General features: G+C 45.1%; 1 protein-coding gene across 1 annotated transcript; it reads right to left on the minus strand.

The window, feature by feature from the left end:
- Positions 1-875: 875 nt before the first annotated feature.
- LOC308427343 (betaine--homocysteine S-methyltransferase 1) lies at positions 876-19,275 on the minus strand (the record flags this gene model as incomplete). Its single annotated transcript, XM_080925498.1, has 8 exons — positions 876-1,062; positions 3,144-3,372; positions 4,193-4,375; positions 7,571-7,718; positions 8,054-8,245; positions 9,584-9,702; positions 15,546-15,678; positions 19,243-19,275. The coding sequence occupies 8 exons, from the start codon at positions 19,273-19,275 to the stop codon at positions 876-878; spliced, it is 1,224 nt and encodes a 407-aa protein (XP_080781624.1).
- Between the last annotated feature and the right edge of the window lie 6,998 nt (positions 19,276-26,273).

Consider the following 26,273-nt stretch of genomic DNA (forward strand, 5'->3'; position numbering starts at 1 on the left):
CTGAAGCACTTCTGTGGGTCCAGTTCTGACCAGCATAAAGAGAATAACTATCCACTCCAGTCCCTCCCAGCCCCACCCCACCATGCCTGTGTTTCTTAGTGGTCAAATCAAGTCTGGAATAGAGAGAATTCTGGGATTGTCAGGATTCTGTGGTCTGGAGTTTAACAACTAGTCCCATATGCCTGCTTTTTTATAAAAATACATTTACCACAGCAATAATCACGACCATTAATGGGCCACAAAACAAAACAAAACAAAGCAAAACAGAAAAAACAAACTTGTCTTAAAGGTTTTCAACCAGCATATCTTTTTTTTTTTTAATTAATGAGATGGAATGGAAGCAGACAGAACAGAAAATTACAGGATGGATCAGTTGTTTCCTCTGTGGTTACATGTTAAGTTTTACAGGGCTGGTGCATACAATGTATCTCTCTAAGGGTCATGCTCAAAAGATCTTGGGACCCAGTGCCAGAGGCACCTTAGATGACCTTGGTTGCTGTGTCATGTATATGGTCCCTGAGTAGTTACTATGTCACTTATGGTGGTTTGTGTCCTGTCCTCCCACCTGAAATGGGGTTGACATCCGGGTGACTTTCTCTTTGCTGCAGTGACTTCTGTATGCCTGTCACATGGCAGGTACTTAGATCTGTTTAGGATTTACTGTGGACTTCTCCTTTCTTTGCTTCTTAGTAAATTTCTAAAACAGCTGTGTAACTGTAACATGCTATTTGTGATTCCATTTTGTCTAACTAGCGCCGATCATAGGTGTGAGCTGGTATTAACCCAAACAACACTGACTTAGAGCCACCTTCTCCTTCTGGGTACACACTGCAGCCCAGACATGGAAGAATTCACTCCAAACCATTGCCCTGTGGCTACTGTGCAGACTTGAACTTCTGTTTGTCGAAGAGCGCTCTCAGCTGCTGCTCGGTGGTGGCTTCCTTCTGCTGCATCAGCTCAGCTGCTCCTTTGGTCACTCCCCAAGCATCTGGCTTGGACATCGAAGGGTTGTACGGCCTGCCGGAAGCTATTCGAAGGTTCTGCCAGTATTCTTTTCTGGCCCTGTGGAAATAAAACACACATCAGGATCCACAATCCACCCGTGGTACACACCAGGATCTCCAGAACACCCTCGGAGCCTTTGTTAGTCTCTGGAGGTGTGGCTTTGAATATGTGCTTGTGAGTCCAGACTAAGGCATTTTACCCCTTAAACCTTTAGGTCTTTTTTTTTTTAAACTCAAGAATAGAGATTAAAAGTCTAAAATTTAGAGTCAGGATTTCTTATACCTAGTGTATAACCTTTCTCTCCTGGTGTCCTGGCCACATTTTAAAATCTTGTATTGCTGGGTGGTGGTGCACACTTTATCCCAGCACTTGGGAGGCAGAGATCTGTGAGTTTGAGGCCAGCCTGGTCTACAGACCACGACAGTCATGGCTACATAGAGAACTTCTGTTAGAATGTATGTGTGTGTGTTCACCATGACACCCTGTGTGCATGTGTGTGTGTTTGCTGTGTGTGTATGACATACATTGCTCACACCCCATGTTCATCTGCCACTCTCTCTCTCTGCACCCACATCTAAGCTTGTCTGGGGACAGGTTGGCCCTGTGGCTGGGGCTGGCCTCCGTCTGCCCCTGTCCTACTGCTGTCTTCTCCTCCTGCTTTAGCCCTCATCAGATCCGGTAGCCGGGCTAGAAAGTATACACTGGCCATCACCTCTGCTGAACTCCTGAAAATCCCGCCCTGCCATAGGTTCCCCATCGCCTTGGGAACGGCATCAGTGAGCACACGGATGATAGTGGACCTACCCCTGCTAGTCCTGGAGTCTGCTTTCTCTGAAACCTTCTTCATTCTCAGACTTATACCCTGCTCTCCCTCCCTCCTCATCTCCTTCCTCCCCCTCTCCCTCCCTTCCCCTAACTCTTAGTGCCTCCCACCAGGCTGCCCTTTTGTCTGGCAATGTAACTCAACCTGCAGACCTCAGCTCTGGTCGCAGCTTCTGTAAGCATTCTTCATAAGCGCCCTTCTGCTTTTTGCTGCGGCGGACGGTTAGGTCAGAGCCTAGACTGCTGCGCATCTCTCTGTACTTGAACCATGTCATTGGAGCGTCCTCATTTATTTCTCTGTCTTTTAGGCTAACTCTGTGGGGACTGGGGTTCCTGTCCTTCGTTTCTACCTGGTGGGATCCTATTCAGCCTTCAAAACCCAGCTTTCAAGAGCCTTTTCTGAGATGCTGTCTTAGTTGGCAGAGTCATTCCTTCCTCTCTCTCAAGCTTCCTCCCTTTTTATTCAATGTATATGTCCCATGTAGACCATGCTGGACTAGAACTCACTCTGTAGCCAAGGCTGGCCTCCAGCTCCATTTTCTCCTTCCCACCCCCTAAGTGCTGGGAATACAAGTGTGGAATATCACGTCATGATTTTCTGAGCCATTCCCCGCTGTGAGACTCTCTTCGAAATCAGAGGTTCCTAACAGTTGGAACCAGACTTGTTCCCTTGTTTGCCTCCTCCCTTGGAATGTGAGCTCTGAGGGAAGATCTTGCCCGTCATGCCACAACCCCATTCCCAGCTCTGAAAAATGTGACGCAAAACACTTAGCATTCATATTAATTATTAATTCAAAGCTATACTCAATTTCTGATTTTTCAAAATGTGGCCGGGAGCTTATTTTTCAAGCTTCAATATGTGTCATGAAGCCACTCTCCTACTGAACTGCCCCAGGCCTAAGTTAGACTCAACTCTTAGTTTGTTATTTTATTTTATTTTATTTTATTTTTGAGGCAAGGTTGGAACTCACTCTGTAGAGCAGGCCGGCCTCAAACTCAGAGTCCCCCTGCCCCGGCTTCCCTCGTGCTGGGTCTCAAGGCCTGTGCCAGCACACTCAGTGTCATTCTTTAAATTCAGCAGTAGTGGACACCTCGTGGACTGTACTTCACTGGACCACAGACTCACCTTTGCATGAGTTTAAGTTGCAGTCTATCTTAAGCCTTCTCCATAAGTCACCTGGGAAGATGCTTTACAGGTAGCTCAGGGAGAGGCTGTGGAGGAGGAGTTGAGCAATCCTCTTTACCAGGGACTAAGGGACATTTAAGGGCCTTGCTTGGACATGGTGGAAGGGCAGCAGGAGTGGGTAGGTACTGACCTTGCTCTGATCCAGGGTTTGGTGTGCATGTCCAAACCACTTCCCCAGCTGCCATGTTTTTCTGAAGCTGGTGGCAAAAATCCCCTCTCTGGGGCCAGCTCCTCTGCAATCGCCCTGATGTGGTAGGGCTCAAATCCGCAGCAGCCACCAATGTACCTGACCCCCAGGTTGTAGGCCTCTCTGGCATATTTTTGAATATCCCATCTGGTGGCAACTCTGGGCTCTAGGCCTGGAATAAATAATATTATGTCTGAGTTCTTTTTATGCAAAATGAAAAATCAATAAAACAAAAGGCTGGAGAGATAGCTAAGGGAATAAGATCACTTGCTGCTCGGGCATGAGGGCCTGGCTTGGGACCATGTTGGGCAGCTCATAAATAACAGTTTATAGCTTCAGCTCCAGATCGGGACTCTGCCTGTGCCTGCACTCACGTGTGTTTCTGTGTGTGTGTGTGTGTGTGTGTGTGTGTGTGCACACACACGCATACACATACATAATTAGAAAGGTAGGAAGTGAGAGGGCAGGATATTTGATGCCCTCCTGTGGCCTCCACAGATAAATACATAAATACATGTAAACACGCACATGTGCACATGCACCAAATTAACATAAAAATTCTAAATCAGGAGTAGGGCTTTGGAAGTAATTAATTCAACCTTATTTTTGTAATTAAAAGAAATAAGGATGAAAGGTGTTTTTTTTTTTTTTTTTTTTTTTTTTTCTAAACTAACTTCAGCAACAGAGGCAGAACCAGGAAGGTCTTTCTACAGACGCATTCATGGCAGAGAACAGCTTTTTGTCACTTCTAAGGTACAAGTCACTGGTTGTCCCTTCTGGTTCCACACTTAAATTTGTGGTTGTTGTTCCCTAGTGGTTCTGTTTGTCCTTCCATTTCCCAATAAAGGGGGCTCTGTCTGCAGGGACAGATACTAGGGGACAGGAGGTTACATGTACTGCTCTTTCAAGACAAAAGCTCTCTGGCCGTATAAATTCATTTGAAATTTCTCAAGCGAAGATATTGAGACAATTTATAAAAAGGTCTCTCTTACCAAAGGGGAATTCTGGGAGATCAATAAATCCCTGTTTGCCACAGTCAGGGGTGTGGTAGGCCAGGGGCTGACTCATCAAGTAAGCTTTCAGCCGAGCAGCTTCCAAACCCTCCTTCATGAGCTTCACTGTCTGTAAGCTGGTGCTGGGGTCGAAGTGACAGTTCACACCGACAATGGAGGCGCCTGGAAGAGAGGGGGACGCGTTAGTGTGCAGGAGACCACAGACGCTGGCGGGGGTCCATCCTCCCGTCTCCTTCTCCAGGGCAGCGTTTGGTCTTCACAGAACCTGTCACCTGTGAGCAAGAGCGGCTCCAGAGCAGCCAGGGAGCGTTCTCTGAGAAAAGTGCTTGGGAGAGTCTGGTATAATTGAAGTGTCACTTGGGCACCTAGGGCTGTCCATCTTTTTAATCATTATTAGAGGCTTTCCCCCCCTCCTGTAAGTTTCAGAAGTCGGTTTCTCATCGTGTGACATGATGTGACAAGCATAGTGATTTTTCAATGCTCCCAGCTGCTGGATTGTACGGCGTCAGAGGCCAGAATAAATGTGCCCTTTCTCCAGGCTCATTCAATAAGCTCACAGAGGGCACTGCAGCAGAAAGTCGTTTAGGGAAAGGTGTTTTTTGTTTTGTTTGGTTTGGTTTTTGTTTTAATCGGTTATCAAAAAAGAATTCTGTGATTAGCATTAGTGGTTAAAAAAAAAAAAAAAAAAAAAAAAACTCAGGAAACGTCTTTAACTTGAGGTGACTATTTTAACACCTCTCAATCATGTGGACAAAATGCTCATTGGCCTGACAGCCTACCAGACCAGAAGCAGCACAGAGCTGTCACCTTACTGTATTCTGAAATCTGTTGTTGTGATGTTTGATTTAATGAGACAAAACATCGTTTAAATGCCTCATTAAAAAAAAAAAAAAGATGTTTATAGTCATTATGCCCTTAACGGTGTCTGGAAACAGGATAACCAATTGTGACAATTGCTTAGGTATGGCTTTGGAAATTTTGCCATCCAGTAGATCCGAAGGAACAGGATGCTGCCAATAGTTTTACCGGCTCAAAAAGAGAGGGTTCCCAAATAGAGCGTTCCTTTCTTCTTTTTGAACTCAAAGAGAAAAGAGTTGGGGGAGACAGCTCTGTGAGCTGTGAAAGCAAGAAGATCTGAGTTCAGATCCCAGTGCCGGTGCCAAACCGCTGGTATCACCTTGCAAGCCTGTGAGCACTGCACTGGACGTCTGCCGAGGTATGATGGAGACAGGCCACTCCCAGCAGCTTGCTGGCCAGCCAGCCTAACCTAACTGATAAGCTATAGGTTCTATGAGAGATCCTACCTCCGTTTATCCACTGTCTTCACTTGAGAGTTTTTGTGGGACTAAGTCTCACCCTGTAGCCCAAGCTGGTCTCAAACCTTAATGGATCCCCCTGCCTCAGCCTCCTCAGCACTGGCGTTTCAGGTGTGGACCACACCCATTTTCACCTGGATCTTGACCTTTTGACTTTGATTTTGAATGGGGAACAACCATAGCTTCTCTTTCCTTGCTTAATTTTAATTATACTGATTAATTGATTATATTATATTTACTAGATCCTTTCTAGATGTAAGGTTCCTTATAAGAGAAAATATAAATAGAATTTGGTCTCTGACATCACAGACTTTATATTTTAGTTTAGGGCTTCCCAAGGTTTGGCTCATGAACATAAGGTTTTATGATGAATTATACTAGGTAGTGGCTACTCATCACACCTCCTTCTTGGATATTAATGAGATACAAGAACAAGCCAAAGACCCTGCTATGTCTACAGTGGAGACCCATGCACAAGTAAGTTTAGTGTGGTGTCATCTAAATACACCTGACCTATCAATATTTTCACAGATGGAAAAATGCCAACTGAAGATATTCTGAGTAGTAACTAGTGTTGAATAGTGTAAGTTTTAGGGGCCAGGGATGCTCATATCAGATCCATGGAGGTAGAATTTGGGTTCAGCATTGCAAGATGGGCTGGGTTTATTAGACAGATGTTTTAAGGATCTGTGATGTACTAGGCACTGTTTTAGCCACAGAATGAACGCTCAGGGCTGAACCAAGAAGACCTAGTCTTCACCTTCATGGATGTTAATCCAGTGAGGGTGATTTTAAACAGACAAATGATGTAGATGAGGCTACCTTTGAAGGCTATAATTGGAGCACAGGATACAAAAGGCCAGCAGAATGACGGGAAAGGGCTACCTGCAGGCCCAGCCCACCTGCCGGTTACCACAGCAATGATGGAGTCCCCAAGGATCTTCCTGAAGACAGCTAACTTATCCCCTCTGGTTTTATAGTTCTCGTAAAAGTTAGAATTCTACAATTTTCTTCCTAAATACAAATATTTGTTACTGTTAATGGCAAGTATAAAAAAGATTGTTTATGGAAAATCAGGAGATGGGTAAGAACCATAAATTAAAACAACAGCCTATCTCTAGTTCATTGAATGTGTTCCCTCTTCCCCTGACACTGAGTTATAACTTAGATTTAAAATGCGACAGTTTAGAAAACAGCCTGTGACTTTGCCCTAATTGAAATGAAACCCAATGTCAGGAGCAGAAATTGGATAAAAAGATACATTAGGTGGTCAGTATTTCATATCAAAGTTTCTTTTGATTTATTATACCAATTACATGAAGCAAGCTAGCCACTGGGAGAAAGGAAAAACTTTGGCAAAGAGACAACTAACTTCCAAGTTGTTAATGTTTAAAGAGCTTCGACCTGAGATGTGTTTAAATAAAACACAGTTTCTTCTAACATTTCTGTTGTCTCACCCAAACCTTCTTCTTGTTTCTAGGCATTAAACCTTCAGTTATGTCTAACTACCCTTTTCAAAAGGCTTCCATACATATGTGGCTGAGGAACTCAAGAATGATATTTTCCTGTTCCTTAAAACCATCCATTTATGAAGAGATAGCCTAGTGGGTCCTAAGTCCAGATCCTGAACTCCCACACAGAAAACTGGGCGTGACCACACACACATCTAGCCCTAGTGATGTGTGGTCAAGACAGACAAGTGGATTCCAGGGGCTCAGGGATCAAGCCAGTCTAGCTAATCAGTGAGCTCTAGGTTCAGTGAGAGACCCTGTCCTAAGAAGTAAGGTGAAGAGCTTGAGGGAGACCCCTGATGTTTACCTCAGACCTCCACATGTGCACACAGATGCCACACACCCCCTGCCATTCACACACATGAACATGTATAACCCTCCACCTGTTTACAAAGGAAATTTGTGGGTGTTCCATGTCTATTTTCTTGCTATATATCAGACTGTGAATGGATGCCCAGAACAGTGTGCAGTTTCGTTTCTGTTACTTTAAAAGTGTCACTGGCGGCAAACTGCTAGAAATATCTCAGTACCTGCTTTCACCAGACGCACTGCACACTCTCCAGGAGACACGCCGTGCAGATCTCCTTCAGGCCCAATGCACATGGTAGCTGCGATGGGCTTACCGGATGTTTTTAAGGCTTCTACTGCCCACACGGCCTCTTCGACATGTTCAAAATACTGAAATCAGCGAAGGGAAGAACACTTCAGTCATGTTTCCCACAAAACAACAAGAATACCATTCTATTATAATCTGAGAGACTGTCTAGTACTATCTCAGTCCTAAGTATGTTTGACCCAGAAAAGAAGGGAGCGACAATTTTCTTAGTGTGACTAGAAGACAAAAGGTTCAAAAACCGCTGTGCTGGATGAACCAAGTCAAAGTTTGTAGAAGTCTTAGATGGGAAAATAAATCTCAAAAGCTACATAGATATCATTGCGCCTTGTTGAGATTTGAACAGCACCCCATGTTGGCCTCATGAGGATAAGGACCTGATTGGTCCCTCCTTGCTCACCTCTGCAATGAGGAAGTCCACATTCTTCTTCATGAAGACCTCGAGCTGCTGGTGAAATATTTTTTTGACTTCCATCTCACTCTTGCAGCTAAGGTATGAAGGTGTCTGGCTCACGCCTCCTGCCACCAGAGCGTCCCCTTCATCAGCCACTTGCCGAGCAATGTCACAAGCAGCTTCGTTGACCTTCTGCCCCTAAAGTGGGTAAGTGGGGGGGGGGGGGCATGTCCAAATTTACAATGTGAAACTGGAAAGGCAAATTATTAGGTACATGCCTTTCAATTTTATCTTTAAAGTCATGGTTTTTATCCTAGGAAGCAAGGGTTATGTGGGTCAGTGGGTGATCGAGTCTAGCAGTTTGTAAAGCTACAGGTCAACCATGAAAACAGCCATTGATGCAGGAGTAATATCTAGGAGGCAGTACATGGTCAACAGTCTGTGAGAGGATAATGGTTTCTACACACTAATCTGGAATTTTCTAACACCAACCTGCACTTTACATCCGTACTTGACTAATAATTATGGTGACTAAACCTCCATTTGGATGACAACCAAACTCATGACTACTGTGCATTTCTCCCATGATAAATACCTGTCTGGCAAGGAGCATTCTAATCATTTAGACATTGAAGATTGAGCAGGCCTAGAGGATGGCATTTCTGTTTGCGTTTGTTTTGAAATGGAGTCTCATTTAGCCCAGGTTGTACTTGAACTCCCAACTTTCCTGCCTTCATCTCCCAAGTGCTGAGATCACAGCATGCACAGCCCAGGCCAGCTTGTCTTTTGGCTCAGATAGAGTCACATTCTGCTGCCTTTAACTCCTGGGCTCAAGGATGTTCTTACCTCAGTCTCTTGAGTGGCTAGGAGCACGCGGGGCCAACAAGCCCGCCTAATATGAGGGATAGCTTGTGGGGAGGGCTCTTGCTTAGCATGTGTGAGGTACTAGGTTCTACCCTTTACTTTGCAGACAACAATAAGCCCTCCCCCACCTTTAAAAAACAAAGCAAAACAAATCCACTACCATCCCCAAACCCACAAACAAAACAAAACAAACAAAAACAAAAAATCGAGCACACCCAGCACCATAGGTCATCTAGACTTGGGATTGTAGAACTCCCAATCCATTTTAGATATGACCGAATCTCCTCCTGACGGACAAATGATTTGGCAGTGTTAGGAGCGACCGCAGCTGAATTGCTTGGCTTGCTGCGGTTGATGCCACCACTGGGGAGGCAGGGGCAGGCAGACCTCGGTGAGTTCCAGGTCAGCCAGGCTGCATACTAAGAGCTCTTCTCAAAAAAGGAAGGGAGATGTATGTACTTGTGACGATGCCACTTTGCTTAGCAATGTGAGACAGAGCACACTGCACCCACCTTTAATCTGCTTCACCAATGCCTGCCGGTTAATCTTAACATGCAGCTCAAACCTGAGTCTCTCACTCTGGTAACAGAACAAAGCCCTGGCTCCTCTGTGGGAACTGTGAGTGGTCTGTGCCGCCCTTCAGCCGTAGTGGTCCTGGTGGGTGGTACTCACAGATATCTTCTCTGCCACGTAGTTCCCCCTGTTTTCCAGCTTGTCTTCACTGGCATAGAAAGTGAAGGTCTGCATGACGTTCGACCCAGCTCTGAGGAACTCCCGATGAAGCTGGCGAACTGAGAGAGCGCACAAGCAAGGCTGTAAGATTTCACTCAGTCACCAACCTGGAGGCTCCAGGGTAAACAAACATCAAGATGGCAGGTCCAGAGCTTGTCATTTGCATGTCAGGGCCTAAGGAGGGGGACATCTGGGTCTCCTGGAGCCTTCCTTAATGCTGTCATGGCTAGATAGCTAGGTGATTAGGGAGAAGGGGGCTCACAGTGTTGTACTGGCCCCTGTGTTCTTGGTTTAGTTTGCTCACCATGGAAGGCACTAGCAGGAGGGGGAACTATCTGTTGTCTCGTCCTTGGGAAATCTCATGATCTACCCAAGGACACCCGACCAACTGCCGTGTGGATGGGTTCTGCATGAGATGCTCTACCATGGGAAGAGAAGTCACTGGGCTGCAAGTTGAAGAATTCCAGGTTTTCACTGGGTGGAGGTGAGAAAGAGTTCCTGTGGTGGGAACAGCCTTAGTAAACACAAAGCAGCATCTTGTTTGGCATTTGGAGGAATGACGGGAATCTACATGGGACAGCGAAGAGATGTTGGAGAAGTGGCAGTAGATACAGTGGAAATGGAGGGCTTAGAGCAGAGGATAAGTGGCCTCCTAGCCTGGTGCCCCACAGATGGAGCTCTGGATCCTAGGTGATAGCTGGGACTAATCCAGTGGGTTTTTTTGTTATTTAATGTATTCACTTTACATCCTGCTCACTGTCCCCTTCCATCACCTCTCACAATCCTTCCCCCAACCTCCAACCTAGTGTTTTTTTGAAAGAGGTTTCTATTTGCTTGTTTTTTTGTTTGTTTGTTTCTTTTGTTTTTTTTTGAGAAAGTGTCTTATGAAAGTTTGACTGAGAATGCCCCCCCCCACAGTATCATGCTTGAAAATCTAATTTTCGGTGGAACTATTTAGGAAGGATTAAAAGGTGTGGCTTTGTTGGAGGAAGTGTCACAGTAATAGAAAAGTAACTAAGGCAGGTTGCCTATAGCCTAAGCTAGCCTCACATTTGTTATATAGCCAAGGATGGCCTCAAACGGATCCTCTTGCCTCTACTTCTCAAGTGCTGGGATTACTGTGGTAAATCAATACATCCAGCATTAAGAGATAAATCTGGGTGTTGGTCAGGGATAGCTCAGTGGTTAAGAGCACTAGCTGACCTTACAAAGGACCTGTATTTGGTTCCCAGTACCCATGCTAGGAAGCTTACAACCACCTGTCACTATGTTCCAGGGATTCTGATGACTTCACCTGGCCTCCTAGAGAGGAGGGAGGGGGAGGGGGAGGGGAGGAAATTCAATAAAATAAAAATTGGAACACTGTAACTATAAGGCTTTGGATGAATGACAAGTGGTTTCATGGTTGGATAGATACTCAATTAGAAGAGCATTACTCTGCTCTAAAGTTTTGCCTCTATTCCTAAGGTGCTCATCAAGTCCCCTGCACACTTTTTAAAAAGTGATGGGTTTGAGGGAGGGTCAACGCCACAGATATTCTGGCTGGTTTGGGGTGGGATTCAAGCATCACTTTTTGTTTCCTGTTTTTGTCCATTTGAAGGTTCCCTGGTTGGTTCTTGTTTTCAGCCTCACTGAGAGCTGTCAGTGCTGAGAGAGATGGGAAACACTCCCCATATAAAAGGAGAAACCTGGTGTTTGTTTGTTCGTGGAATGAACCAGGCAAAGGAAGGAGCCAGCCATCCTGCTGAGCTCTGAAGTGTGTTCCGAGATGTCAGAGGCTTCTATAAAACGCAGCTGAGGGAAGCTATGTCAGAGACCAGGAAAATAGCGGGGACCCTGGAGATAAAGCCTAAGGCTGGAGCTGTATTTATGCTCCTATGGAATGCCTAGAACTCAGACAGAAACCTGTGTTTTTGTTTTTAGATGGACTACCAAGAGAAAAAAAAAGCTTCTGTATTTTAGAAAATAGCTTCCCAAACGTGAAGCCAGCTCTTTCAGGATTTTCGCCTCTTTTAACGGTGGAAACTTTTGCTCTCAGTGGGAAAAGAGCTTAAAACCCACTCCTAAGCTTCAAAGCTCACTTTAATTAGCACAGGAATCAAATAAAAACAACTCAAGGCTAGTTCCTGACTGTCATGCAAACACAGAGCTGTTGGGGGTGGGGAGGACAGAGTGGCTGTAGGAATGCAGACTGTGACCCAGCTCCAGGATGGCTTGATTTATAATCAGAGAGTCCAAGGTCATCTGTGGGTGGAGTTCCAGACGGTCCAGGAAAACCTTCTACAATACAGAAAATCTATGTTTTCATAGGTTTTCCTAGGGGGCAATGATCCAAAATAACTGATGATATATATCTCTTTACTTTGAACTAATTTGCTTTTTCATTCATTCATTCATTCATTCATTCATTCATTCATTCATTTATTCATTCATTCATTCTCTCTCTCTCTCTCTCCCCACCGCCCCCCCCCTTATTATTCAGTCCTAGAATTTACTATACTGGCCTAGAACTCACAAAAATCCACCTGCCTCCCAAGTGCTGGGATTAAAGGCATATACCACCATACCCAGCTGAGAAATCCATGTTTTTGAAATTCCAAAGCACATTCCACAACAGTGGTTCTCAGCCTTTGATATAGTTCCTCATGATGTGGTACCTCCCCAACCATAACATTATTTTTGTTGTCGATTTTATGAATCATAATGTAAATATCTGTGTTTTTCAATGGTGTCAGGTGACCCCTCTGAGAGGGTCATTTGACCTTCTAAAGGGGTCAAGACCCACAGGTTGAGAACTAACAGTTCTACAGATTCGAAGATAGTTCTCCAGTGGAATATATGTTGGCAGAAATACCACTCTGGAGCCAAATGTGACCCCAAGTAACACCAAAGTATTAGTGTCAGTAGGTCATATATATTGATGTTAAAAAGGAAAGGAAGGGAGGAAGGAAGGAAGGAAGAAAGAGAAAGAAAGAAAGAAAGAAAGAAAGAAAGAGAAGGCAAGAGAGATGGCTCCGCAGTTACGAGCACTGACTGCTCTTCCAGAGGTCCTGAGTTCAAATCCCAGCAACCACATGGTGTCTCACAACCATCTATGATGAGATCTGATGCCCTCTTCCTGTGTGTCTGAAGACAGCTACAGTGTACTCATGTATATGAAATAAATAATTGTTTTTTAAAAAGGTAAAGTGAGGCTTGGGTGTGCGGTTCCGTGATGCCAGCAGGAGGCTCAGCAGGAGGGTCCTGAATCTCAGGTCAGCCTAGGCTTTCAAAACTAAGCAAATAAATAAACCGTAATCTTGGGCTGAAGAAGTAGCTTAGTGCTAAAGCACAAGCCTAGCATGTGTGAGGCACTGAGTTCAATCCCCAGTATGGGAGCCGGGATGGAGTATCATTTGATTAAGGGGGCCGGCTTTAGGGTCCACCTCGAGTACTGTGCAACATGCCTCTCTCGAAGCAACCTGCACGCCCACATTCGATCTCCACTTTGTTTGCTTGGGATCCTGGGCCCCTAGCAACATCCATCCATCTCTTTCTCAGTTCTGCCCCCAGCACTGAAAATCCAGGTCTTGCTCGGTTCCCAAGAAATGTTTCTGATCAGGTTCAGCTTGTCAGGGCCTCTGCCATTTCTAGCTACTGCTCAAACTTAGAAAAAAAAAAAAAAAAAAAAAAAAAAAAACAACAAAACACCTATAGATAGATACATTGTTTTATGTGCAGAAAATATGCACACAACCAATCACCCCTCCGTTCAGAACATGAGCACTTTGTTCTTTTTGCACACTGGGAAAGACTGAACCCAGGGCCTTGGGTAGTCAGGCAAATTGTCAAATACTCAGCTACATCCCTAGCCCTCAGAATCAATGTTATATATCTCCTTCCCCCAAAAGGCAAACACAGCCACCATCCTGTAAGGATGGTCCCAGGAACTATGTGCTACAGATATGTCTTTCCTGGCTCACGCTGAGTCATCTGGGCATGATAGAGGGGTGCTGACAGAGTCAGATACCATATGGGATTTCAGTCTGTGGCAGACAAGAATAGACCAAGTGATTCATTGTCACGGAGTTTCCTTTCATTCTTGAAAAGCGTGCACCTCCCAGAAGAGTAAAGCCAGGGCGCATGCTTCATGTACCCAAACCAGCTCAAAGCAACAGAATAAAAAAACAATAGCAATAAGGGTAATAATACGGAGCCTTGTTTCCGTGCCACGAATGAGTATCCCACCCTCCCCCACTGAAAGCCCCTGACACAGTTAAAAGGTTGTGGTGGCTGCCTCTGAAAGGAACAGTTTCTCAGGTGAATGCATGGGGTTTGGGACCGTGTTATATCTATATCCGGTACCATCTACGGACTGGAGGAAGAGAATGAACGACTACAGGTAAGTTATCCCCATTTGAGGCAGAGCGTGGGGAAGGCTTGGGTAGAGGCGCGTCTCCTGCATCCAGAGAGCAGACTGAGCGGAGGATCTTGCCCTGGACAAAATTACACAGAAGCCAAGCTCCCAAAGGCCTACTTATCAACCAGTCAGGCCTGCTATGCTGTAGTCGGGGCACTGATTAGAGAGAAATGGGACCTCAAGACAGGGGTAAAACATATGGGTAGATTCACCCAAGAACTCTGAGAACCCAGATTCCTCCCAGAATGCTCTGGGCCAAAGAAGTTGTCCATTCCTCTGCTATGTGTGTGCCTGCGTATGTGCCTGTGTGAGTGCTTGTGGGTGTGTGTGTGAGTGTGCATGCTCCAGAGGTTGATACTGAGCGGATTTCTCATTTACCTTGATTTTTGAGTCAGGGTCTCCCATTGAACATGAAGCTCACTGATTGGCTAGACATGCTATACAGCAAGCCCCAGGGATCCTCCCACCACTGCCTCTCCGGTGCTGGAATTACACACACCCAGCTTTTATATGTGGCCTGTGTGGGGGTGGAATTCAGGTCCTCCTACTTGAGGAGGAAGCACTTTACCAACAGAGACATTTCTCCAGTCACAAGTGCTTCTGGGCTGTAGAGATAGCTCAGTGGTTAAGTGCACTGACTGCCCTTCCAAAGGTCCTGAGTTCAAATCCCAGCAACCACATGGTGCCTCACAACCATCTATAATGAAATCTGATACCCTCTTCTGGTGTGTCTGAAGACAGCTACAGTGTGCTTATATAGAATAAATAAGTAAATCTTGTGCTTCCTTCTTGCTTGAGAAAGGTGGTGGTTATTCCTTCCTGGTCACCACTGTTTGGTGTTTTGGGGCTAAGGCTCATGGGCTATGTATAGAGCAGGTAGATTCCTGATTACAAACAGACCTGGGCTACAGTAGGGTGAACTGGACTAGTTTGTCAAATATACAATGGAGGGGTGGAATGTGGAACCACGGATCCTAAAGTGTATGAGAAGGACAGACACGGGGGGGGGGGGATCTCGGGGGGGGGGTGTCTCGATGAGCTGGAGGAGAATTACAGAGAGGGAGCAGAAGGACAGGAGGGGAGTGTCAAAGGAGTTTGCTGTCCTCACAGCGTAGTGGGGTATCTCTCAGTGATGGCAAATTGTAGGGTGGATGGCTGAGGCACAAAAGGGAAAGGTCGCTGGAGAGGAGGTGTGGGCATTAGCAAACTGCCAAGTGGATTGTCTGTATGTATGAACACTGAAGACATGTAGATTGGTGAGGCGGAGAATGGCAGAGAGAAATACAATGATCCAAGTTCTAGACTCATCCAAAGTGAAGGGCAGGGGGCAGGTGGTGGCTGACAGGCAGAGAGAGCTGTTGTGTTCTGCGCTGTGAGTCTGTATTGATGGATGGCAGTGCCCAGGGGCAGCACTAGGGATGGACAACCTGTGTCATGGTTTGTTCTCACAGTTCATTCAACACAGCACACATGATCATAGTTTAGAATGGAGCAGGCACCAACCTGCCTCCGGGTGCTCCACTGCAGCTTCCGGGGTCCAGGGTCCAGCCTTGACATAGCCCCTCTTTTCCAGCGCGAAGACAAATCCCCCATCTCCAATCACGACTTCCCCGGCATTTAAGCGTTCTAAGATCCCCTGAAGTTACAGAAGAGAAAGGAGTTGAGTTTCAAAGATGAATTCTATTTTTAGTGATTTTACAAGTATATATATATTCTTGAGAAGTATAATTTCTTTAGCAGTCTTGGTGTGAGTGAACGTTCCCACCTTCTGTGAGGCCGATTGGCTGATCAAAGCTTCGGTGATATGGAGAGGTTGAAATGTTGCAAATCCAGAGCCAAATTTTCTTGGGGTGTGTTTGAACCCAATGGCACATAGCCCTCCTCTGTACATGTAAGTCTTCTGGAATGTTCCAACAGACCCCTAGCTTCCAACCAGCCAAAGGGCTACGAATGCTGTCTGGTTGTATCATCAAACTGTTTTGACACAGGAACATGAAATTTGGAGTAACCCGAATTTGGTTCCTGAGCCCTAGACACTCAGAGTGACTCCTGAACAAACTGCTCATCCCTTTGAAGTGGTGTGTTTTTGCATCAGCATCAGGAAAGTATATATGCATTTTATACATTAATTATGGTGGAATGCTCAGCTACTAGACACTGGTACATTCATGTGCTTGTGGTAGGTTTGTGGGTATGTGATGTCTTTCAGTGCACAGGACAAGGTATTGTCTGGTAGAGCACAGTGATGGAGCTCTTGCCTAGCAGGCTTGAGGTTCTGGGTTATACAACCCAAGCAGAATAAAAATAAAACCCACATTTTCCATTTGTGTAATGTAATAATTCAGCTCACGTGTACAGTAAATAATGAGCAAATTAGGGCAATTAGGATTTCAAATTCCTTAATTGTTTGTCCTTTGGGGAGGGTGGGAACCTTAGATCCTTTTCCTCTAGTTCCTTATAAAGAGCACACGGAATTGTCACTGCTGCCCCCGCCGCTCTGACGGAGCCCAACCTTTCCCTCTTTGAGAAGGGCAGGAAATTTAACCCAGGGCCTTTTGCACTCTAGGCAAAAGAGATGCATCATGGGTAGCACATGCTCTTAAAGGGCAACAGCTGCCGTTCTTTACCTTAATAACCCAGAGGGAGGCTCAACACTGTCGAAGAGTTTAGGGTAACAGAATGCAACACGGTATTTTTGAAAACTGAAAAGCCATGAGACACCTGGTACAGATAGAAAAGAGGTGGTCAAATCACTTATGGGCTTCCGTTCTTGGCACTCCTGGCCACAGCAGGTCTGTCACGGACCCAGGAGTTTGTAAGAATGTATACCCTGTACCCCGTGCCAAGAACAGGGGAGAGAGCCGGGCATAGCATTCACGAGATGATTTCTAGGCCCCTTTCCATAGCTACTCCATTTTAGTGCAGTATAACATTTGCCACTGTGCTCAGGTGCAAGAGATGAATTTTGAATTGAGAATAGGAACTTTTTTTTTATAGAACCAAAAGTAATTTACAAGTACAACTGTTTTTGCAGTTTCTAAGAATCACGAACTTTAAATTAAACATACCCAATTTTTCAGGTTCTTGTTCTGATTGTAGGAACAGGAAATTAAAGCCCAGAGTCTCTACATAATTTATCCAAGGTCCTAATGACTCTCTGAGCCTTGAGTGGCTTTTAGGATTGATTTCAAATAGAGGTGGGGGAGGCTGAGACAGCTCTGAAAAAGGAAGTGAATCATTCTGGAGGATACACTGGAATATATGCAGGCTTGTGACATCCCACTTCCTAGCCAAACCAGTGGCTCTTTAGAATCGTGAAGAGAACACAGGCCGCACAAACAGCATGAGGATCCACAGGCTTTTGCACTAAAACCCCTCGGTATCTCTGCAGAGCCTCCTTCATTTTAACTCTTCTCCTCCATAGCCCCACCCTCACCCCAAGGACTGCAAGTGCTCAGAGAGAACCCATCCACAATTTCACTGTGCAAATGGGAATTGCATGGGGATGTATGCCAAGCCTGGGGTCCGTGAGTTAATAAACACCTACAAAGATACAGAATTGCTCATGTGAATTTTGAAACCCAAATATATATATATATATATATATATATATATATATATATATATATATATATCATAACTACAGTGTGTCTAAATACATCTCAAACCAAAAGTATATGCATATACTAACAAGTATATGCATGTGATAGTGATATAAAGCTATATGTCATATATAACATAAATACATAGATGCATATTGTTTCCCCTTTTTTTTTTTAACATTTACATGGAGACAGGGGTACTGGGGAAGCAACCCTATGTCACTCAGCTCTTGGTCATTCTCTAAAGATTTCTGCATCTTGCTCCCCCCAACTATATTGTGTTTTCAGACACTGTAGCACTGTGTAGCCTAGGCTGGTCTTGAACTCCTATGCTCTTGCCTCTTTCCTGAGTGCTGGGATTTTCATGTCCTATTAAACCCTAGTAGAGAAGCTGGTGATGTTTGTAAGCTTGAGTTTGGAGTTTGGGAAATGGATTATAATCTACGGTTTTACAAACGAGACCACACAGTGTGTGTGTGTGTGTGTGTGTGTGTGTGTGTGTCTGTGTGTGTGTGTGTGTGTGTGTGTGTGTGTGTGTAGGATGAGCCATCTTTGTAGTCTGCAAAGAACTTCATTTAGTAAATCAAGCCTTACTTGGATCACATACCCTTCTCACACTGCACCTCTAACCTCTGGGGTATGATGTTTACATTTTAACAGGGTTAGCTTTCTTCTCCGGATCTGTTTTTGAATTGGAGTTTGTCCCTTTACAAACTGGGCACACCAGGTGGGTTCCCAGCAGAGGAGCGCTGAGGGTTACAGCCAGCCTGGCTCTATCTGTCTCCTAGCCAACTCCAGGAGTCTTGTGGCTGGGCTTGATATCAGAGCCAAGCGTATTACCCCTTCCCCGACTATCCCTCCATTCCCTGACACAGGTCAGATTTGGACTGAGCTCCTGGGTCCAGCGGGCATTTTGTTCTTTAGAATTCTATGAGCAGCCCTTTCTCAGGGTCTTACTCGTTTCTGAAACTGTATTTTTGGGGTATGTTAGGCATTTTTCTGTGGCCATTGGAGCTGCAGATGAAACCTACATCACCCCCCCCCCACACACACACACACACACGGTCCTGTCTTCCTGGTGGCAGCTAGCTGGGTGTTGGGTGAGAGGTGGTGCGAGCCAGGGACGGTAAGGCGGGCTCTGCAGCTGCCTGCTCCTCCTGCAGCGATACCCGCAAGCCACCAGCCAGGGCCACCTCCCACTGTGGGAAATTGCACCCCAGGGTCCGTGAACAGCTTCTCTGGGATATTTCTCTGGTCCGAAAGGGCTGAATCTGATGGGCTGAACGGGACGCCCTGACATCCGAAGTGGCCGCGGGGGTGCCTTGTGTCCAGAAGGCAATCACTCCACAGATTCAGGGTACGACAAGGTCCAAAGTGGAGCCAGGAGTGCACGAGGGCCAGAGACCATACAGAATGCACTATGTAGGAGAAGCCCCAGGTCAGACAAAAGTTCTGGGTGTCCCTTCTGACCTGAGGCTGCCAACTAGGAGGATGCTGGGCCACAGTCAGGCTCCAAGCACTCCTCTGCGCTTGCTGAAATTGGGGCTACCCAGCTGATTGGTGTATTGAGGTCACCCTCGGGCTCCCTGTATACTCACCTTCTTGGTCTTCTTGCCAGCAACCGGTGCCATCTTTCCGGAGTAGTGAGCGGTGCTGAGACTGAAGGGAGGCTGCCCCCAGCAATGTCTGTGCTGCCTGGCCGCCGCCGGTCTCTTTATACAGCAGCTAGGATTCCCCAGCCTTGACCAGGTCCAACACCATGGCCCCAGGCAGGAAGCACGCCCACCAGTCTTTGAATCAGGCCAGGGGCTAGCTGGGAAGCGGCCTGCGGTAGGAGATATAGAGATTGGTCTCCTAGATGGGTGGAAACGCGAAGTAAGATAAGAAGAAAAAAAATACCGAGGTCGCTGCTTGCTCGTCGGCACACTGACCTTTGGCCACTAGCAGGCCTCTGACCTTGATCAGTACCCATGACCCGCTTAAGCTGCCAGGCCAGGCCCCTAAGAATTCCACTGAGTGCCCAAATATTTGACAAAGGCTGTAGATGCACAATCATTGCCTGAAGATGTGATGCCGGGCAAGAACTTCTCCCAAAGTGTAAATTGCATGATCTACATCTGCCTAAAGTAACAGGAACTTTGCAGAAGCGTTTGACGCCAATCCTCAGGAAGTGGGTTTGTTCTTACAGGCAGGCTTTGCAGTTCCTGGTAACGTGGCTTCTAGTAGGAGTGCTATACCATCTGACAAGCAGAGTCTAACAAATAAAGGGCAAAATGGAAAAGACCCTGAAGACCTTAAATCTCCAATGAAAAACAAAAGAGCAAAGCAACCCTGAGAGGAACCAGAAGCAGGCTCCAGGGCTGTCTGTTGATGGTTTTTAACCTGTAGGTGATTTATGACCGTTTCCTAAATATATATAAAAAAAAAAAAACTATAACATGATGGTTTAAAAACACTAGAAATATCACTTACAAAAACTGTCCAACATACTAGTAAATACTTAAAGACAATGAAAGAGTGAGGGTTCAGAACCTTTTATCCAAATAAGCACAGGAGGATATTCTCACGTGGAACATTGGTCTCAATCCCGCACAGGCGGAAGGAATTACAGCAGCAGATAACGACTTGGTGAAAGTTGAAAGTGATGTTTGAATGATATACAAGGAGAAAACTTTTTTAAAAGTCTATTTCCCTCTGATAAATACATCAAAACTTAAAAGTGGGAAAAGGAGAAAATATGTATTGAAATTAGTTCAGGTGACAGACTGTTTTACTGCCCCTCCCTGCTGCCCCCATCCTACAACCCTATACACCATCGGGAGTCAGGAAGAACGAGGTATACATTAATGGCATCTTTGGCAGGGTCCACATCTTCTAGTGTCCTGGAGAAGCTAAGTAGGTAATAGCTAATGCCTTTGCAGGGTAGAACAGTCATAACCCGTATTGGTGAAGTGCACTGTGGTCTTCTAGACACTGGAGGGCCTTATATGGATTTACAGAGTTACGCAGACCCTGCAGAACAGTGAGGATTTTAAACTAGTAGCTCTGGGCTACAAAGATAGCTCAGTGGTTATGAGCACTGGCTGTTCTTCCAGAGGCCTTGGGTTCAATACTCAGCATCTACAATGGCAACTCACAGCTGTCTGCAACAGTTCCAGGGGATCTGATACCTTCACACAGACATAAATGCAGACAAAATGGCAATGCACAAACAAACAAAAACTAGTAGCTTTCAATCGAAAACAAATCACAAAGTCTTAATAAAATTATAAACATACGGCAATTAAAAATAAAGACTGTCCTAGCTGCTGTTGCAAATTCAAGTCCTTGCTCTGGAGACAACCATCTTTTAAAAAAAGACTTTATGTATATGTGCATGTATGTGTGCTCACAAGTGCAGGTGACCATGAAGAACCAATAATAAGTCACACCCCCTGGAGCTTTAACATCTGGATGGAGGTGCTGAGAATCCAAGTCAGGTCCTCTGGAAAAGCAGGAGGTATTCCTTCCAGCGGAACCATCTCTCCCAGCCCAGAAAGTAACCGGTCCTGTCAGTCCACCATCTTTCTGGGGGGATGCTATGTCCATTTCAGAATAAGCATGTTTATTAAATTCCTCTCCAAATGCGGAGATTCTTTGTTCTTTGAAGGCTCACCGACTCCTACTTTGCCCGCATAGTTTATAGGCATCCGTTGAAAGACTTTTATCTCTCCTCCGCCCCTCAGTTTGTTGTCCTCCGTTTTCTTCCACCTCTAAACTGGCTCGATTGAAGCATCATCCACCTGTTATTTCCATGTTGGATGCTAAAAACCGCAGTTTGCTGAGTGATGCTAGAAATTTAACCCTCAAAAGAGAGATTATTGTTCTGGCTTCCGTTTATGCGTTGCTCTGTCCAGAACCTCAGGAGCATTTATTAAATGCCACTTGACAAACATGAAGCCCTCTAAGGCAGGATCTGAGACACTGTGCCTGGAGCTAGAGGTAAAAGGTACCTCCTCTTTTGTGTTCCCCAATGAGGAAATAAATGATATTGCACTTCAATATGTCAATGTCCTTTTAATCAACATGTAGATGGGAAATGTCAGGGGTCTTCATCTCCTGTTCATTTATGATTTCCTTTAAAATGGAGTCAGTTGGGGCGGAGGGGTAGCTCAGTGGTATAGTGCTTGCCTTGCATGCAGGAAGCTCTGGATTTGACCTCTAGCACCTCTTAGAGAAATAAATGCATGACTGAATAAATAAAGCAATACATGTGAAACTAATTTGCCTCAGATCTATTATTATTATTATTATTTTATTAAAACTCAAGTCACTGAGCTTTAAACTATTGAAGGTGGTTTTAACACCGGGTTTAATAACATTTGACACCTGTGTAGAGAGAGCTCTTTGCAAACTGGTGACACGGAAGTGTAGCCAATGTCCATGTTTCTTTTGGCAAAGCCAATGTTTATGGAAAAGGAAAATGTGGTTCCTTTGTGTAGGGCATTCACCCCTTCCTGTGTGCCATCCCTACCATGCCCAGTGTCTATATACATCTGATTTGTGCTTTTCAGCCTCTACTGAAAGTGTGTGTGTATGCACACTCACACACATGTGTGCTATGTTTGTTACTGTATGTATAGGTGTGCATGCTGTATGTGGGTGTGAATGCCAGAGGTCATGTACACACATACACACACACACACATACACACACACACATACACACATACACATACACACACACATACACACACACACACACATACACACACACATATACACACACACACCACTCTCATTTCTGTTTCTTAGTCCACTGCGTCTAAAGACTGGGTTTTAAGAGAGAGCTGATAAGAGCTGTGTCAAGGTAAAGAGTTGCTTTCAGAGAGACTGGTATGTTATCTCTTTATTGCTAGGAATGCAGCCCTCTGCCAAGTTATGAAAGTAGCAATACATTCTCAAGAGCCAATATTGTCCTTGCCCACTGTCTGCTGAACCTCAAAAGTATAGGAAGCTTGGCTGGGCACAAAAGCACACACCTATTGTGGGAGCTTTTGGGGGAGGCCCCACTTGGGCTGTGTGACCTTCCATGACCTTCCCTGTGATAATCTCAGAGAATCCTCTTTGGGAGCAGCAGGCTGGCCTTGAATTCACAGAGAACTGCCTGCCTCTGCCTCTTGAGTGCTGGGATTAAAGGCATGCACCACTACCACTTGGCCACCATAAACATTCTCATACAGGCTTTGAGGGAATATTTATACAAGTGGATATATTCTTGGAGCAGGGTTTGGGCTCTCTCTCTCTCCCTCTCCCCTCCTTTACCCCCCTCCTCTGTTTGCCCCTACTTAAGGAAGCTTCCAGATGTAGATGAGAGAAGAAACTGCTCTACCCACTAAATAAGATATTAATGTACAGATTTCGGTTTGTGGGATTTCCAATACATTTACTTTTGTGTTTACTTTCCATTTATTGGTTATTAATATACCATAGCACCATTCTTTAGATATAAGCAAATAATAATTGTCAGATGAAAATACAGCCCACACCTGGCTGTCAACAGCACTTGCTGAATGATTCAAATGACATTAGGCAGGAAGTACCTAGCATGGGAACAGTCTCTACTCAACAGGGCTCTTATCCCATGCCTGGCCATTACCTTCTTTCCTCTTTCTCCTTTGAGGGCATCCTTTCCCCTTCCCCTTCTCTTTGGCCCGACGCTGATTGTTATGCTCTGGAAAAGCTCCAGAGAAGTTATATATGCATCTAGAAGGCTTTACATAGTGGGTATTATTTCCTTCTGATATGATGCCAAGACTCTAGTCTTGCTTTCTGTGTTGAGTTTCCCATGCCTGCCTTTATAACTCAGGGTGTGACAGAGAGCTAGAGATGCTACTCTGCTTTTAAAATGTCACCAAAGTTAGATTATAATAGGAACCGTGCACTCTCCTCAGACTCTACAGTGTTGGGCAAGAAGCTAAAACTGTGTTGCTCCGGACTTTTTCCACATGGAACCAGTCTCTTGTCCAGCTTTCTTGTTCATCCCTTAAAACTCAGGCCAGTGGTCTCCTTGGGACATGCTGACCTGTCTGCTCTGTCTTACTTCACCCGGAGTAGGTGCGAGTGTGGGTTAGGAATTCAGTCATCTTCCATTGTGGTCTTAGCCTCCAGTGTGGGGCCAAGGAGAGGTTTGAGGAGGAGGTTGGGCCTTGACATTGGCACCCTGGAGAATGACATTAATGACCACCACAATCTGGTTCTGCTCTGAGTGCCTCTCAAGGGTCCATTGTGATTTAAGTTTTGGTCCCCAGGGCCTCACTGCTGAGAGGCAGTGAGCCTCTTTGGGTCATGAGCTCATGGGGGAATTGTGGGAGGCCAGACTTCCTGTTTGGCCCTGTCAGCTTTTCCACATACTGCAGAAACAAAAGAGTCAGATATTTGCTTTATGGTTTTTGTGGCAGTGGTTTGATTTTACTCCTTTGTCAGGTCTGAGGGGAGAGAACATAGCAAGCCAAAGTAGCCTTTCTAGGTAGATATTGAAGGGAGTGAGGCTTGGGCCCATTTGAGCCAAGCATCCTGCCTGATGACTGTGTTGGGGAGGTCTGAGAAAAGGATTCTGGGAAAAACAGGGAATGACTAGGCCTTCCAACACTGTCTTTGAGTAAGTCCTTGACAACCTCTTTGAGCCTCTGTTTTTTTCACATCAGTATTAATGGAGTTGAACCAGTAAAAAGAGCCCCACTGGAATTTTAAATGCTAGATATCTATTTTAGTATTTAATTTCAAAGAAAATCTACAAAAACAAATTAAGCAGGTCCAATAACTGAATGTAGACACTCTTTAAATCAGATCCTATAGTCCCTAACATATCTGAGAAATTTAATGGATTTTCCTCCTTTTTAAAAAAATTGTAGTCATTATCTCTAAATTGAATCCTAGCTTATAACCTCAACTATATATTAAATATAATATATCTCATAAATGACTAGAGGCTAATATAATAATGTCATAGAGATATTTTTAGTTGTTTGGAAAGAAAAATTTGAGACAGTTTCATCTTGCCTGAAACCCAAGTTGGCCTGATATTTATGAATTTCCTGACTCAGCTTCCAATATGCTGAGATTACAAAAATGTACCATCATTTCTTGAACTTTTTTAGTGGGTGGGATAGAATTCATGTATCATAAGCTAGCCTCAAGCATCCTTTTATAGATAAATTTCTGATCCTCTGACTTCTACCTCCTAAGAGCTAGGACTACTGGCATGTGTCACACAGCCTGAATTTCTGATTTCTGAATCTCCATGTGGTCATGAGGTCTGTCTGTCAGATTTTTGTGTCTTGGGACAGTTTGGGGGAGTACAACCTTCCTAAGGCCCCATCCACACGTTCCCCAGATTTCCTAACATCTGGGAAGTGTTAGGTCTTTGCCTTAGGAACCAGAAGCAGAAATTTAAGACCCAGTGAGAAACAAACCACGGGTGGAGTGAGGTGGGAGGAGCCTGGTCCAGTGGGAGCCAAGGAGAACACAGTCTGTAGAGGTGGACTCATGTCCAGTGTTTAAAAAGGAAACGGTACCCAGCATCAGCAGCAATGGGCTTCCAAGTGAACTTTAAGAATCCTTCTCTGGCCTAAACTAGTTATAGAGAGTTCTGTCGCTAGCAACTGAGGACACTGATGGATAAAGTGTATTTCTTGAGTAATCCTCTTTGCCACCAGGATCTAAATAAATCGTTACTTTCTAAGCAAAACAACAACAACAACAAAACCAACAAAAACAAAAGCAAAAAATAAAACAACAAACGAAAAAAAAAAAAAACCAGTCATTTATTTGCTCAAAATATCTTGTGCTCAGATCTGAAAACAATCCTGTACTTCGTTAGGCACAGTGAGGTCTCTAAGAGCCCACATTGCTTTAGATCTGACATTGGATCTAGGAAGATGTCGTGAGCAGTTGTGCCTATATGAATAAGGAATCATCCTGGTTTGCACCATGGCCGAGGGGTTTGGTGCAGTTCTTCTTCCTAAGGATGAGAGATAAGCAGCTTGCCAAAGCTAGGGCACTTGTCCGAGGCCTGGCTGGAGATGGCAGAGCTAAGAGGCGCAGTGACCTGTTCCCAGCAGAGCATCCCTTGGGATCCTTAGCTCCCTATAGCAGGCATTCCTAGCCACTTAGAGAGCCTCACTTATAATCTTCATGCTCCTCCCTCTGTGTGTAAAGCTGGGTGCCAGTGGTCACAGCGAAACCAGGAAAGAGGCCAGACTCCTCTCTTTCTCTTTTGAAAGATACAAAACTGAGTTCACAATGCAAACGCCAGTTTTCCCTCCATTTCCTCTGCTGAGTTTTGACAGGGGCCGGAACTTTCAGAGGGACTGTTCAGGATGCTAAGCAATACCTCCTACCTGCCCCTACGGCACCCTAACCCCTACCCTGCCCCCCACCCCCACTACCACATAACTGCTAAAAAAAAAAAAAAAAAAAAAAAAGAAAAGAAAAGAAAAAAAAGAGCCTTCCATTGGAAAGCTCAGGGCTTATCCTGGTAGCAACGCACAAGACCCAGGAGTTGAATTAAGAAGGAGGAGGAAGGAGGAACAAGATGGAGGAAAAAGAGGAGGAGAAAAAAAGAAGAAAGGAATGAAAGGAAGGAAGGA

The sequence above is a fragment of the Micromys minutus genome (assembly GCF_963924665.1).
Source record: "Micromys minutus genome assembly, chromosome: 11".
Classification (NCBI taxonomy): domain Eukaryota; kingdom Metazoa; phylum Chordata; class Mammalia; order Rodentia; family Muridae; genus Micromys; species Micromys minutus.